The sequence below is a fragment of the Notolepis coatsorum genome (genome assembly GCF_963971535.1).
Source record: "Notolepis coatsorum genome assembly, chromosome: 15".
Taxonomy (NCBI): domain Eukaryota; kingdom Metazoa; phylum Chordata; class Actinopteri; order Aulopiformes; family Paralepididae; genus Notolepis; species Notolepis coatsorum.
This window is the reverse complement of record NC_140179.1, coordinates 78,557,019-78,573,977: the sequence shown is the minus strand read 5'-3', so window position 1 is coordinate 78,573,977 and position 16,959 is coordinate 78,557,019. Positions and strand designations below refer to the sequence as shown.

Genomic DNA, 16,959 nt, shown 5'->3' with positions numbered 1-16,959 from the left:
TTTGAATTAATTCAAGCTTGGAACTGATGTCCTACCATGGACGTTTTCCAAGAACAGCCTTATATATAAAAACATACCAGTGCTGCAACCTGCGTGTAGCCAGTGAAGTCCAACCAATTAGTGAATAGTGTACAGTGATGCGTCCTATAAGGTGAATTGGAGATAAATCTCCTACTGTCAATAAGAACAATAATAAGGGGGATGGACTAATACTAATAAGGGGAATGGACTGCCCACTCTGAAAATATTCTGCTATGCCCCTCTCCCATGCTGCTATGATGCCTAAGATCAATAATGGAATATCTTATCTGAAACAAAACAGGGATAGTGTGGGGAGGTTAAATATTAGTTTACCGTACTTTTCGGACTATAAGCCGCGGCTTTTTCCCCCCATTTTCGACCCTGCGGCTTATATAACGGTGCAGCTTATATGTGGACAAAACCCGAAAATCGAAATATTGCTTTTTTTACTGCATTGAAATGTTATTTATCTGTTCCCTTATTTGCTAAACTTAATACAACTTGTAAATGAGTTAATGTTATTTGTCCGACAGTATTGTGTCCCAATGGGAGTCATTCTCTGTAGAGGTGGGAACTTAAAGCTCAATATAAGAACGCCCATGCACCACCACTCACAGAATCGAGAAAGAGCAATCAATCTGTCAATCCTTTCCGTGTCCGGGCCGGGTGAGGTTTCCCGTGTTGAGTCAAATTAAGCCACAGGCTCCACTCCTTACATATGGTAATTAAACATTAAAACACATGCAGCTTATAGTCCAGTGCGGCTTATATATGTACACATCATTCAATTTAGCTGCTGCGGCTTATAGTCGGGTGCGGCTTATAGTGCGAAAAGTACGGTACCTCAGATATCCCCAAATCTAGTCAAAGGGAACGCACTTGTAATCCTTTGTTTGCCACTGTCCCCCTCAAATAGCATTTAACCTCTACCTGAACCCCAGACACAACAAAAAATACCTGTTGTGACATTCGGAAGGACTTTTTTTCCCTTTCTATATAGATGTGCTTTGGTATGAAAAATCACGTTAGATAATCGATTGGATGTTCATCACACTAGATTGCATGATAATGGATTCACACCACACGCTTACAGCATTTAAACTCTCACTCTAACACACTCTTTAGCTCTTCAGAACATAGGAGTAGACTTCTTGTTGAGCCTTACAGTATTGTACCCATTCTGCAATCTGCAAAGTTTTCAATCAATCAATTGTGATTGATTGATTGAAAAGTTTATTAACAGATTGCAGAATGGGTACAGTACAGCTCAATACATACAATTGTTAAGAGGATGCAGACCTGAGAAAGACTTTCGTCTTGTTTCCATCAGGGTCCCCCATTTTCAATTCATCATATGACACACACGACATACAGATAGAGCTTCAATCAAAATGGGGATCTGAAATAAAGAAATAAAGACTAAATGGTAATAATCATAATGTGAAAACGCCACTAACAGCTAATGATATTTCATTAGTTCATTATGATAGCATTTCACACTGCACACTATATGACGGAGTATGTGACGAATAAACTTTGATGTTTGATTTGATTTCTTTATTTAAGCCGTAATTACATTGCATTGGTGGTGGGAACGAAGATGCAAGTTTGAACAGCTCATATAGGAGAGATGGTCCCTGGGGTTGATTTCATCATCTCTGGATACACTACTCAGAGTTCCAACACTACTGCACTCTGATTTAGATATGCGGCAGACGTGTTCAAACAAATTATCATAGTTAATCATCTTGCGCACAAAGCTCAATATATATATATAAATCTAAATTAAAATACTTAAAAGGTATTATTAGTGTGGCAGACTGTTTATATTAAACTTTTGACATGCAGCCTGTAATATAGTAATGACCACCTGCACACGTAAAACCTTGGATTTATGGAGTCCATCTCACTGCATTGTGTTTCATAATGTTGCTTCATAATGTTAGATTGGATTATGTGCTTCATGATGTTAGATTGGATTATGTGCTTCATGATGTTAGAATGGATTATGTGCTCCATAATGTTAGGTTGTAGTATGTGCTTCATAATGTTAGGTTGTAGTATGTGTGCTTCATAATGTTAGGTTGTAGTATGTGCTTCATAATGTTATGTTGTAGTATGTGCTTCATAATGTTAGGTTGTCACCAAACAATCCCAGGTATGTGTTAGTTCAACCCCCAAACAAGACCATGTTCCTGTAAAAGATAAACAATGCTCTGAGGTCACATGGATGTGATTTGGGCTGTTTGGCAAATGGCTGCTACTCTCGGCTGATTACACAGCTCTGCTCCAGGTGTTGCATTGCTCTTCCCCCCAATACACTTATTCTATTACACGTGAGGTTTCATCTCAGTAGACGCAACACGAAAGCAAACAATACACTTCCATAATTATTTTAATGTTCAATCCCCTCCCAATGCAATCAGCAACATGTAAAAAAAAAGAAGAAAAAAAAAGGCAAGGACATTACTACAGCAGACATATCTGATGTGGAATTTCAATCCACACATTAGCCACTATTTGATATTATGGTAAACCTTTAAAAAAATGTACAACCCTAGAATCATTCACTGTCTTAACATATGAGAAGCGAGACTTGAAACAGCTCTGTTGATGTTCCCGGCCTGTGTGGACAAACAGGCTCCGTCACTTCCATCATTCCACTGTACATTCCTTTACTGTTGAACAGGAGCGATCAAAGGCGACCATATAAAACAACAGATTGCTTTCGCCGAAAGGCACAGTTCCAAGATAAACCTTTACAACCCTTTCAAACGTGTAGTAGGTAGATGTGATTACGGTACATCGCTTGCACTCACTTTTCCATATCTTCAGAAGTATGCAGAAGTACTGGCCGCTTGACAGGACAGTAGGGCTGACCTTGACTAGTCGAATAATCTATCGAAATGAGCCGTAGGCGACTGCCAACCTCTTCGTCTAATGCAAAAAAAATATATATATATATATATTTTTTTTTAAATCATTCTTTCCAAAAGCAAAGAGGCCTAGAACTGTGGCTAACGCTAATGGCACGCATACCAGCGAGGCTAACTGCCTAGGAAAATGGGCACAGAGGCACTGAAAGAGGATTTCCCCGTCTAATGAACACACTAGACAAAATCTAGATGTATCCATCAGTGGACCAATTGCATGCTTTCGCAGAGGACAAGAAGCCTTCAGTCGACTCCTTCAGACATTAAGCACCCCCCACAGCCCAAATGGGATGACCCCCCCCGCAAAAAAAATTCAAATATAATTATTTGTTTTTGCATTGTGGGGGTAGTCGACTGGTCAACTATCAGCCAATCAAAGTCGACTATACAAATCCTTAGTCGGGGACAGGCCTCGTACATTCAGGGTTTGCTAACACCGGTGTTTCAGATTTCCAACTAAAATTGGTGCCACTAAAGGAAAGTTCCACCACAGGCTTCATATTAACCCAACGGATAGAGATGGACCCAGCATGACAAATGAAAGGAAAGATAAAAAACTGTGTTGATTGGTGCTCTAGGAGGAGACATATTCACCAAAATGCACTTTCACTTTCTCAGCCGATGGGGTGAGGTTGAATTGACGTCACCCTCATCCAAAAGATCGACGGTGTGGAAAATTAGGCCTCTACAAGGGGGACACTTTGTCGAGCCACAGACGTATACTGTATTCGCATGGCTCAATCGTGTTCTACAAAATGAGACTTGTTTTGGTGGCATTGATCATCAGTTCTTGAGAAGTGAGTCTGTAGGAGGGGATGTAGATGGTACTGAGGCCAGCGTCTTCACACTTATCCTCATCATTAGGGCACTAGTATCTTTGTGGTGGAGTTAAAACCTAGTAAATCTGCAATTAGTCAAGACACGTCACAAGACTTATGGCAGAGAAACAAGTTTCTTCACTCTACATTTGGCCGTGTTTGTGGAAGGGGGCGTGCTGCTCACACCGCTCTATAAAAGCATATCTCCGACGATATCAGAGATATCAGCTATTTCCCTGACCCGTTTTGAGGCTAAACCCAAATCACCCTCTACCGCGGTCAAGTTAGTCAACGTCTGCCTGAGCTCCGCGATGTCCTCCTCTCTCTGGGTCAGGTCCTCCGCCAGGCGCCCGATCCGCAGGGCCAGGTCAGACAGTCGGGGCTCAAAGGCCGCGAAATCTCGCTTGATCGCCGAAACCTTGGGTTTGAGGTCAGCGGCGAAGGTCACCGTCCTGATCAGGCGGGCGCGGCCGCCCTCCAGCTCCCGCAAGCGCTCGGAGATCTGCCGGTCGGCAACGGCGAGCTCGGGAACGCGGCGGCGGAGCTGCTCTACGGCCTGGGCGTTCCTCTCCGAGGCGGAGCGCAGGGCGGAGACGCGGTCGATGCTGCCCGCCAGCACGTCTCCGATGCGCTTGACCATGGTGCGCTCGGCCTGCGCGGTCTTGTCCTCGAGCTCTCCCACCTGAGAGAGCAGCGACTCCACCTCCGACTGGAGGCCACCCATTCTCCGTACGTCCGTCCGTACCGACGCCACCTTGAGGAGGATGCACAGAGAGAGAGAGAATAGCATTTCCCTTTTTATTATTATATAAAAACTTTTTTTTTCACATAACCTATAACAAAGACATACCAGAACACAATAATAAATCATATAAAAAAATAAATGGGAGTAAATCAAATAAAATATATATAATAATAATTAACAGATCAACAGACAGTAACATTTGTAGTCACAAGAGAACAGGAAAAATAAATAATTTATATATATACAGTATATATATATAATTATAAAAATACAAAAAACATAATAAAAATATATGTAGAAAATAAACAATAAACAATAAACAGGCTGCCGCACGAACCAGATGAGCTAAGCTTTTGGTGGCGTAATTAGTGATGCACCGATGTGAAAATTGTGGCCGATACCGATAACCGATATTAATATTGCTGTTCTGGCCGATACCGATATTTACCGATGTTGATATCTCTGTATAGAAAACACTTTTTTATGATAATCAAATAAAGAGCTATTTTCCAAAACGCATTATTTTTTTTACTTTTGTAACTTACTTTCAGAAATTACTGATATTTTGAAACTATTTAAGGCCAAAACATGTACAAAAAATAAATAAAAAACTAATAAAACAATTTTTTTTATTTTTTATATCGGCCCAATCTTGATATCGAACCGATACCGATGTGTAAAAAAAATTGCCATATCGGCCGATATTATATTATTATTATTATATTATATCGGCGGCCGATATATCGTGCATCTAGGCGTAATATAATGAATATTGACCTACTATATACTTTATATATATAATATATTATATTATATAATCAACCAACGCGTGTGACAACAACCAACCCCGTTCTCCCCTAGTTTACAGTAATGAAACTCATTTGTCCCTTTCCTGCTGTGGCGTGGCTACATGAGTAGAGCTCCGGACTCATGATCACCGGTTCGAGCCCCGGTCAAGGCTGCTGTCGGAAAGTGGTGTTGTTGTCCAGCAGGGGGCACTCTGTCTGGACCAGTCAGTAACAATGGCCCTGTTACGGTGATAGGGACACCGTACAGCTGCGAGTGCCGTCCTTCGGATGAGACGCTAAACCGAGGTCCTGACTGAATCTCGTCGTTAAAGAACCCAGGACGCCTATCGCAAAGAGTAGGGGGTTCCCCGACATTCCTGGCCAAATTCCCAATCAGGGCTCTGACATCATCAAGGCCACCTAATCATACCTCCACCCCTTAATTGGCTGATATCAATCCCTGTCTCCTGAGCCGTTTAGCCATTGTGTGATGTGTGCATGGTGCCACCCTACATAGAAAAGCGCTATATAAATGAAAGTAATTATATTAGTTGGTTGATATGTTCACCCTGCTGCCCACAGCCTCCCCCCATCATCATCCATGATATCACAGTGCCTGGAGGTACTCCCAAGGTCTGAGAGTTGCTCCACCTATGTGCTCCTGTGCACAGCTCAACACGTAACAGCGAGGGTGGAGAGAACTTCTTAAAACGGAGAGTAATCCCATCAGGCAGCGACGGCGTTGCACATCATTGTGAAACGCTGGCAAATAATGGACACAGTAATGTTGTCCATGTGGTTTTGGCTGATGTACCGTTGAATGAATGAATGAATGAAAACTTTATTAACAGATTGCAGAATGGGTACAGTGCAGTACAGCTCAATACATACAATTGTTAAGGGGATGCAGACCAGAGAAAGACTTTCGTCTTGTTTCCACCAGGGTCCCCCATTTCCAATTCATCGTAACATATATGACATACATGACATACAGATAGACAGTACTGCTACATCTATACATTTATGACATACCAGATTTGCAATTACAGTACTGTATTTGTGATACAAAAAGAGTCCAGAAAGAAAAGAGTATATACATTAGGCGTAGAAACTGTACATTGGATTGGGTAGGTGGGGGTGGGACTGTACATTGGAGGTGGTTGGGGGGGGGGGGGGTAGGAGTGGGGGGGGGGGGGTGTTGGCGGGGGTTGTGTTCGGACATTTACAGGGGCCAGTTTCGAGTTGCAGTCTCCCTTAGGTGTTTTTTGAGAGTGTTTTTGAAAGTGGGTAGTGATTCACATTCCTTTACAGCTTTGGGTAGGGCGTTCCACATTGATGTGGCATAATTGCGAAACGTGTTTAGTCCCTTGTTTGAGCCGAATCTGGGTTTAACATGATTTGTGGAGCTCCCTCTGGTGTTGTGATCGTGGTATTCACTGACCTTTGGGAAGTATTTAGTCATGTACATGGGTACCTTGGTCGTGTAGTGTATCTTGTAGACCAGGCCCATTGCAAGTTGCTGTACTCTGTCGTCTACTCTAAGCCATCCTAGGTTGTCAAAGTGGGCAGGGGTGAGGTGGGTTCTAGGAGTAAGGTCAAGCAGTAGTCTGACCAGTTTGTTTTGAGATGTTTGTAATTTTGTTTTTAGCGCCTTTGAGGTGCTTTGGTACCATGAGGTGCAAGCATAGTCGTAGTACCCTTGAATTGGCATTCAGATCCGGTGTCTCTGGGCGTATCTATCGGCTATAATAATAATAATATATAATCAAACCACCCCCCAAAGGCGCACTCCGGCTAAAAAGGTGTGGATCCTCCGTTTATGATATTTATTTACATATTCATGTGGAACAGAGTGTGCAGTGAAAATAGCAACCAATAAGGCAGCAAAGGGACGCTGTGAGAAACTGAGAACAGTGGGCAGTCTATTCCCCTCAGTTTAACTGTGACCAGCAGCTCGACTACAGGTCACTCTGTCGGCTGGTAGGTCGGTCCACAGAAATGCCCCCACCCTCTAGCGGCCACAGGTCCAAGTGTGTGTGTGTGTGTGTGTGTGCCACTTGGCTAAAAGGCGGCGTGGCAACGGGAGTGGGCCTATCGGGGGGAAAAGTCACAGCTATGGAAAATTCACTTTTTTTTCTTCTTCTCTCTACTGAGAGAGTAGGAAGGCGGAGAAGCACAAGGAGTAGGTCATCAGGTTCATAGGGTTCATGTGGTTCCAGAGGCGGGGGTCACCCTTTCACTGCCACACTACAGAAGGTTAACCCTTTATATCACACTACCGACGGTTACCGTGAAAAGGTTAACCCGGCTGTTGTGTGGCAGTGAAAGGGTTAACCGTCTGTGTATTGTCGCAGTGAAAGGGTTAACCGTTTGGTAGTGCGGCAGCGAAAGGGTTAACCACCAACGGGTCGGACCCTTAGCTCAGCTCGTTAGTGCGGCTGCCTCCTAGAGACCACTGCACTGCCGCGTTACATTGAGCTCATGGGGGAGAGGGGGGGGATGTATGAATGTGGATGAGAGCCTTGACATTAAGTGGTTGTAGCTACGGCTGTGGGGGTGCGGGAGACATGATCCAAGAGACTTTTATACACCCGAGTCTCCTGAACACAGAGAGACCAATCCCAAGTGGATCGCCGCTTTCTCGGCCGAGCTATAGTTACTTTTCTGCACCTACTCCCGAACTCTGCATGCGCAGATTGCCCACGGAGTCTCTGGATTGTTCAGACATCTAGGTTTATCAATCTGCGCGTGCGGAGTAAATGCGAAAAAGTTACTATAGCTCGGCCAAGAAAGCGCTGATCGTCTTGGGATTGGTCTCTCCGTGTTCAGGAGACTCAGGCGGATAAAAGTCTATTGGATCATGTCTTTGAGCTGCACCTTGATTGATTGATTGATTGAAAACTGTATTAACAGATTGCAGAATGGGTACAGTACAGTACAGCTCAATACATACAATCGTTAAGGGGATGCAGACCAGAGAAAGACTTTCGTCTCGTTTACATCAGGGTTCCCCTTTTTCAATTCGTAGGGGGACACTGTACTGTACATTGGAATATTGACAAAGCCATACTTGGGTCATTTACTGTACATTGGAGGGGGTTGGGTTAGGACATTTGCAGGGGCCAGTTTGGAATTGCAGTCTCCTGTAGGTGTTCTTTGAGAGTGGTTTTGAAAGTGGGTAGTGATTCACATTCCTTTACAGCTTTAGGTAGGGCGTTCCACATTGATGTGGCATAATTGCGGAACGTGTTTAGTCCCTTGTTTGAGCCGAATCTGGGTTTAACATGATTTGTGGAGCTCCCTCTGGTGTAGTGGTCGTGGTATTCACTGACCTTTGGGAAGTACCTCGACATGTACATGGGTACCTTAGTGGTGTAGTGTATCTTGTAGACCAGGCCCATTGCAAGTTGCTGTACTCTGTCGTCTACTCTAAGCCATCCTAGGTTGTCAAAGTGGGCAGGGGTGAGGTGGGTTTAGGAGTCAGGTCAAGCAGTAGTCTGACCAGTTTGTTTTGAGATGTTTGTAATTTTGTTTTTAGTGCCTTTGAGGTGCTGTAAATGTAGTCGTGAAACTAAATTGCAGGGGGGATACTAAGTGAACAAAATATCTGATAAAAGGACGTGTCAAACCTTGTTAGTAACATCCCTGGTGATGGCCGAGGTGCGCTCTTCTATCTGGCCCACGGCGTCGGTCAGTGCCGCGAGGCTGGTCTGGAGATGAGCACGTTTCTCGGTCAGACCCGACGCCCAGTCCTTCAGCTGGCCGATGTCCCTCTCCAAGCCCTCCAGCTGGGGCTGCAGCGCCCCCTGCTGGCCCTCCAGACCCTCCAACATCACCCAGACACTCTCACACTGCAGCAGAACGCACAGGGAAGAGACGGGTATGAAAAAAAAAATATTCAATAAACCAAATAGGAGAGGTTGTACGTCACAGGAGAGGAGGAAACAGCCCAGAGCTGAAGGTTAGTAAGAATGACATGCGGCTGGATGAGATGTGGAACGGAGGTCCGGGTGAATATAGGAGAACGTCTTATCAGAATAAAAAACAAGGTTTTTATTGGAAAGGTATTTTATTAGAAAAGCACAACAAACAAATGTGTCTCAGTGAGAGCCATATGCTGCCCCTCATAACATGGAAATACTATCACTAAACAAAACAATTAATTGTACAAATGCTATGCCTGTATACTAATGATCATCAATCAAGACGTTAGGTAGGTACGGACAATTAACTTTACAGTTATAACTGCCAAGGGGGGGAATTAAGTTGTTACAGTGACTCTTTGCTTGTATTGAAAATAATATGACTAATATCAGTACCTTTGTCACTAAATATTTACAAAGCCATATAAAGTATTACATTTTTTTTTAGATTCTACTCATGCAGAACCTACGATTGTTTTAGGACCAAGGACGGCAATTCAAATACGTTTTAAATGTGTCCAATAAACTGTAGTACTATACTAAAACAAACTGTAACTGAAATGGGCTGGAGTGTAATAATAACGTTATAATTACATACAATCAATAGCTTTACAATTGTTAACATCACATTGAAGTGCACAATATAATAAATATATCGAGCTCGAGGAGCCGTTTAACTTTTTTTTTAAAGCCAATACAATTCAAGGACCTGCTCCTTCAAACATCTGACATCATCACTCCGTGAGGTCATCATCGTGAGCCAGTTGGGATGGGTCATCATTGTGATTCCCTTCCTCCTCCTCCTCCTCCTCCTCCTCCTCCTCCTCCTCCCATCCTCCTCCCAAAGCCTCAGAGTCCTCTTGGCCGTCGATCCTACTACCCCTCAACACCATGGTGAGTTCACGGACGGCGTCTTTGACCACCGAGAGCTCGTTCTTCATCTTCTGGATGCTGTCGTGAGCCTGGTGGCCATCCAGCTCCTGCCTGATGTCCAGGATCTCGGTCAGGGCCTTCAGCATGCTGTCCTCGGTGCCAAACACCTGCAGGGTCACCTCCTCCAGCCTCCGCTCCGCCCCGCTCAGGTCCCCCGTCAGCCTGAGGATGGAGCGCACAGCCTCCTCCACCTCGGGCAGGTGGGCCTCGCACTCCTGCGCCCGGGGTACGTGTTCCCGGAGCTGGGCGCCCAGCTCCGCCTCCCTCAGGGCCAGGCCACGGATCTGCTCCTGCAGCTTCCGGATCTGCTCCGTGTTCCAGTCCAGCTGGTCCTCGGCCCGCTTGGTGTCTTCGCCCTCCGTGCGCTCCAGGGCGCGGACGTTCCTCCCGGTGCTGTCCTCGAACTCCTCCAGGCGCTCCGCCAGCGCCCGGTTCCTCCGCTCGGCCTCGTTCACCCGCGCGGTGGCCCCGGCGTGCGCCTCCCGCGACTCCGTCTTGAGGACGGACAGGTCGGAGGTCACGGCGGCGAGGCGTCCCTGCCAGGTCTCCGTCACGTCGAGGAAGCGGGCGTTGACCGCCTGCAGGTCGTGCGAGGCGGCGTTCTCGTCGGCCTGCATCGCCACGACGACGGCGTGGAGGGCGGAGACGTCGTGTCGGAGTCGCGTCGCCAGGGAGGCGGTGGACAGCGCCTCCCGCAGGTCGTCCTCGGAGGCGGCGAGCTGCAGCCGCAACACAAAACAGGAGGGCTGTTTCTGTGGGAGATCTAGTGTCCGAGTCGGTATTCATATAATATATTATAATATATTATATTATATTATAACATGTAGGAGGGAGAGAAGAGTGCATGCCCATAGGAAAGCAGAATCCAAGATGATGTCATTTATTTAAAAAAAATAGATCTGTTCCATAAGTCTGACAGTAAAATGAGCAGTTAGTAAAGTATGAATCAGTATAGTTAACCCTTTGATCGCCAGGCTTAAATTCATAATTTACCATCCTCCGCCAGCCCTATTTAATATGGAGAAGTTCCCCTTCTTTGCAGGGCTATAACTTTTTAAATTGTATTGCTAAATTGACATTACTATGGCCCATTCAATGTCCTATATCTATTGTTCAGGGTGTAGCAACGTTATACTTTTTCATTCACATATTCATACTAAAATACGGTCTAAAGTATAAGTATGTTTTTATCGTTTTCTGCAGCTTTTTCCAGAACATGATTTATAGCCCCAAATGCATTATATTGATGATCAAATACAGTTTGATAGCAATCTGCGCAAGATAAAAAAATGTCAAATGGACGTGCTTCTAGAAGTTACTACTTATGATCTGATGTTGACCGGATGGGGGGGGGGGGGGGGGTCGTTTATAATTCCGTGGCCAACGTTATATGATTCATCTAGTGTGGGTGATATGATCATTAGAGCAGTTAGTATCGAACACGTTAAAAAATAACGCTGAATCTTACCGTAGCTTCCTCATAGCGTTGGGCGATGAGCGTGGAACAGAAATGTTCCTATTATGGGATGTAGAAATATGCGATCCATTTCCAGGTTGTATAATAGTATATACGTCCAAATCATGTTGTTTATCGAGTTATTGGTAACGGATTGCTATCCGTTGTGTGTAGCTCGAGTCCTGGGACTATTACCGAGTGATCGGACCGAATTGAAATGAGCACCAGCTTCCATTTCCTGTTTCCGCTCTGGGCGATCGGCCACCAGATGGCGCTCTTGAACCGTTGGAGAGTTGAGAGGGGATCAACAGTACATCTCAAGTCTCCGGGGGAGAAATATGATTTCGATCACAGATTTTTGAAATATTGATATCAAAGACGTGGTACGGCGTCTTTGGCAGAATGAGCATGGCGAGGAAAGACGTCCTACGGCGTTTTTGGCGATTAAAGGGTTAATATAGTATGATCTGATGATGAGTAAAAAGGAGTGGGATTAAATAAGTGTATGCTTCTTCCCACTCCTTTTAAAAGATTTAGTTTGACTTTTGTGTTTGTTTTTTTCTTTTAATATTTTATATACATTTATTATTTGAACGGCTTAAGGCTATATCTGTACTTGATGTTTGTTTGTTGTTGTTGTTGTTGTTGTTTGCATATTTGAAATAAACTTCAATCAAATCCAAATCTAAAATCATATCAGAATGTGAATAAGGTGGGGGGCGGTCAGGTGGCGTAGCGGAGATTGCGTTCGTCACCAACACCGGAGACGCTGGATTCGCCTGTTCGAATCCAGCTCACAGCTCCGGCGTTGTCACCAGCTTGGCTGGCCGTTCACACTAATACAATTGGCTGTATTAGAGGGTGGGAAAGCTGGCGGGGTGGGTCCAGGTCATTGTAAACAGCGACTCCTACAGTTCGGTCGGGGCGCCTGCTCAGCGCGGATAGGATCTAAGGGCGGTAGTGTGATCCTTCCACACGTTACACCCTCTCAGTGAGAGTCCACGCTGCCAGGTGAAAAGAAGCGGTTGATTGGCTAGACGTGTGTCGGAGGAAGCACGTGATAGCCTCCACTCTCCCAGACCGACTGTGGGGGGTAAGTGCGCAGCGACCAGGAAGGGGATTGGGAATTGGCATAACGACTAACATTGGGATGGGAGAAAATCAGAGGAAAAGGGAGGGGGGGAAAAATCCAAAAAAAAAAAAAATGTGAATAAGGGCATTTCCTCATGTTTCTCAAATTCAAATCAGGAGAAATCACTATTGGCTGAAAGCATGATTTTGGCCTGGGGGGGGGGGGGGGTCTGACTCTGAGAAGCCTATGCGAGAGCTTCAAATTCTCTCAAATAAATCAGTCATGAGAATTATAAGATTGAGGGAAGATCTCAAAGAAACCTCAGTGATTCGTTGTAGGATTTTAGGAGCCATGAGACATCTCAACGCTCAATGGCTCAGCTCAGCTGGTCTCAACGAGGATCTGTGTCGCTCCTACAGGGCCTTTATCAGTTATCAGTTGAGCGCAACGTGACACCCAACTGGGAAACTCTCCTATTTCTCCTGAGATTGAAGAGAGCTCCCAACAAGGAACTACAAGGAAATAAGACATTCCTTTGTTGATCCCCTTGGGGAAATTCAGGCATCATTGCAGCATGGGGGAGGGGAGGTACAGGTATAGTAAAAAAAAAAAAAAAAAAAGCAGTGTTGTAAACAATATATAACAAATCAATATAATTACCGGTAACTCTGGACAGGTCATAATGCAACTGCATTGCATTATGGGTGCTACACAAATGCATAGCCGAGATGACAAAGGATGAAAAATGTATGAGTTTGGAGAACAAAAGTGTGATAAATGTTATGATGAATTGAAAATGGGGGACCCTGATGTAAACAAGACGAAAGTATTTCTCTGGTCTGCAGCCCCTTAACAATTGTGTGTATTGAGCTGTACTGTATTGTACCCATTCTGCAATCTGTTAAATAAAGTTTTCAATCAATCAATCAGTCAGGAGCTGCAATAGTTGTTGGCGTACAAGAAACAAACAACGCTATAGAATTGAGCAAAATGTGGTTAACATTTTGGAAAACATAGAAAAATATGCACACATACACAGCGAACCATATGTCACAGAATAATCACACGTGTTGTGTTTACCTTCTTTGAAACCTTCAGAAATTCGTCTTCCATGTTGAACAGGTTTGCAGTCCTTCCATGTAACAGTTTGTATTTGTCCTCCATGTCGGAGAACCTTTCATTCTGCTGCAGAACCAGCCTGGAAACACAGAGTACAGTCCACGTTGAGCCAAAATAGCAAGACATGATGAGACACCTACTGTATATAATAATAATAATATTTATACACAAAGCTTCCCAGAGCTCATCTGTGACCAGTGACCATGGAACGAACAGTGACTGCACTCAAACTAAAAGTAAACACTATTCCAGATCCAATGTACAGTTTCTACGTCAAATGTATATACTCTCTTTTTTAGACTCTTTGTATCACAAACAGTACTGTATTTGTAAATCTGGTATGTCATAAATGTATACATGTAGCAGTACTGTCTATCTGTATGTCATATATGTTACGATGAATTGAAAATGGGGGACCCTGATGTAAACAAGACGAAAGTCTTTCTCTGGTCTGCATCCCCTTAACAATTGTATGTATTGAGCTGTACTGTACTGTACCTATTCTGCAATCTGTTAATAAAGTTTTCAATCAATGTCGTGTATGTCATATATGTTATGATGAAGTGAAAATGGGGGACCCTGATGTAAACAAGACGAAAGTCTTTCTCTGATTGATTGATTGAAAAGTTTATTAACAGATTGCAGAATGGGTACAGTACAGCTCAATACATACAATTGTTAAGGGGATGCAGACCAGAGAAAGACTTTCGTCTTGTTTACATCAGGGTCCCCCATTTTCAATTCATCATAACATATATGACATACATGACATACAGATAGACAGTACTGTTACTCTGGTCTGGTCTGCATCCCCTTAACAATTGTATGTATTGAGCCGTACTGTACTGTACCCATTCTGCAATCTGTTAATAAAGTTTTCAATCAATCAATCAGTAGGTTACTCGGCTGGATTTGTGTGAATGGTATGTATGGCCGCTGGGAGCAACCAAATAAATAACGGTGAATAAACCTGTGTGTTACAGAAACGTATTTCTTGAAAAGTGAAAACTATAAACATCCGTTTTTATAGATTGAATAGCTCACCGAGCTAGGACTGCACATGCTGCCAGCGACAGCAAACACAGGACGGTCTTCAGGTCCAGGATGGAAGAGGACGAGGCTAGTTTATCATGTTGCTGTTGCTGTTGTGGCACAACATCGTTTCCTTCAGCGGGTTTCTCTTTCTGGACAGCATCATCTTTTCCATTTTCCAGTTTCTGTGACTGCGCCTTCTTTCTTTGCTTTACTTCATTATTAGGCATTGTATCGATCAATGTGCAACTTCCTCTCACTCTCAATGAAGTCGATCCTAGCGAATCACTTCTACTAGCCGGATAAAAAGCGCACGCCAGTAGGCCTACAATAAGAAACTCCGTTCACAAATACATTCATAATGTAGGCCAATGCCATTAATAATAACGTCTTGAACTGCAGGAACAATCATTTAAGTCTGTGTGGATGAGACTCCAGTCCACTGGTATATACCTCGAAACACACGGCCCATAATTATATAAAAAAATAAGAAAAAAAAAACTCTTCACAGCTCCTTGGAAATAAATAAATATGGGGGAAGCTGCGTCTCGCCACGTAGGCGGCGGGCCGGGCGGAGTTAGAGCCCCCCTCCACTGTCGGGCCGGGCGGAGTTAGAGCGGCAGAGAGGCAGCCCCCCTCCACACGCTGAACGCAAGTAGGTTACCTTAAGTGTTCACGCGGCCCTGATGGAAAAGGTTCAGGCAGCTTTTGACTTGGAGTGCAGTCTGTGTGGAATAATAATAAGGGTCCTGTCTGGAGGTCTGTGTGGAACAGTATGAAGGGCCCTGAGATAGAGACAGGGGTTAGAAGACAGACATTCTGACTATGTTCCCATCAGCTCTTACTCCAGCAGGTAAACTGAACTAACCATACTAAGCTAAGGGCGGCGGGTAATTTATTCCACAGGTAGGCAAAGGCTCTGTGGCCGGCGGATTTCTATTTTACCCTAGGGATTTATAGGAGCCCCGCATTTTGTAACCGAAGAGCGCGAGCAGGCAAGTATTGTGTAATGAGATTGGATAGATAGAGCGGTGCAAGCCCATTCAAAACTTTATAAGTGAGTAGCAAATAAGCTTAATAGGTGGGTATAATTGGGTGTCGTCTGCGTAACAATGAAAGTTATGAGGGGGAGTGAGGAGGGAGGACATGGTGCAGTTTGCGAAGGTTCTTAGCCGAGGCCTCGATCTTATGGTGAAAGAAAGAAGCTTTGGCAGTAGTAATGGTTTTGGAGAAAGCTAACAAGAGGTTGTGATAGGTGGTGATGTCACCAGTGAGGCGTGTCTTTCTATACTTCTATAGGATATTTCGTTAACAGCCAACTCTTAATATCTATAAGGCATTCGTTTAGATTGTCATGGTAACTTGGATGACTAGGCTTTAAAGGGAGGTAGCCTATACCTGTATGACAGGTATGAGATGTCAGTATATTTTGGTTGATTGATTGATTGATTGATTGATTGAAAACGTTATTAACAGATTGCAGAATGGGTACAGTACAGTACAGCTCAATACATACAATTGTTAAGGGGATGCAGACCAGAGAAAGACTTTCGTCTTGTTTACATCAGGGTCCCCCATTTTCAATTCATCGTAACATATATGACATACATGACATACTGATAGACAGTACTGTTACATCTATACATTTATGACATACCAGATTTGCAATTACAGTACTGTTTGTGATACAAAAAGAGTCCAGAAAAAAGAGTATATACATTTGACGTAGAAACTGTACATTGGATTGGGTAGGTGGGGGTGGGGGGGGACTGTACATTGGAGGTGGTTGGGTGGGTGGGGGGGGGGGGTTGGGTAGGAGGGGTGGGTGGGGGACACTGTACAACTGTACAAACAAAACTGTACATTGGATTATTGACAAGACATGTCCATAAACCAATCAGTTTTTCAAAACGTTTAGCCTACTAAATATATATTCCATGCCTGTGCATTAAGTGCTTTGAGCCTCTAGGAAAAAAAAGAGCCAGTTTTAAGTGACATGCTTAATTTGACCACTAGATGTCAATAAAGAACAGTTTATAAGGGCCACCACACAGACCACAGTGGACAAAACAGTGGTGGCCTACCTAAACTTGGTGATGAAATAGCAAAGGCCTGTCAA

The 16,959-nt window shown here is 44.1% G+C and overlaps 1 protein-coding gene across 2 annotated transcripts; it reads right to left on the bottom strand.

The window, feature by feature from the left end:
* Window positions 1-2,398: 2,398 nt before the first annotated feature.
* On the bottom strand, window positions 2,399-15,376 carry ikbip (IKBKB interacting protein). 2 transcript variants are annotated; one of them, XM_084330261.1, is made up of 4 exons: window positions 14,853-15,376; window positions 13,770-13,887; window positions 8,935-9,156; window positions 2,399-4,526 (listed from the first exon to the last, which is right to left on the bottom strand). In XM_084330261.1, exons 1-4 carry the CDS (start codon window positions 15,068-15,070, stop codon window positions 3,963-3,965), a joined length of 1,122 nt encoding a protein of 373 aa, XP_084186387.1. In that variant the 5' UTR covers window positions 15,071-15,376; the 3' UTR covers window positions 2,399-3,962. The 2 variants fall into 2 exon arrangements, with proteins under 2 accessions (XP_084186387.1, XP_084186386.1); XM_084330260.1 differs by lacking the exons at window positions 2,399-4,526; window positions 8,935-9,156 and adding an exon at window positions 9,367-10,880 and having other exon boundaries at window positions 14,853-15,374.
* Window positions 15,377-16,959: the final 1,583 nt, after the last annotated feature.

What these genes read in the sequence shown, in the direction of transcription:
- ikbip (XM_084330260.1), bottom strand. Translation starts at nt 15,070, where the DNA reads ATGCCTAATAATGAAGTAAAGCAAAGAAAGAAGGCGCAGTCACAGAAA. An exon ending in GCATGTGCAGTCCTAGCTCG is followed by an intron (nt 13,888 to 14,852) that starts GTGAGCTATTCA and finishes CTGTGTTTCCAG; the next exon opens with GCTGGTTCTGCAGCAGAATG. An exon ending in TTCTGAAGGTTTCAAAGAAG is followed by an intron (nt 10,881 to 13,769) that starts GTAAACACAACA and finishes TTGCGGCTGCAG; the next exon opens with CTCGCCGCCTCCGAGGACGA.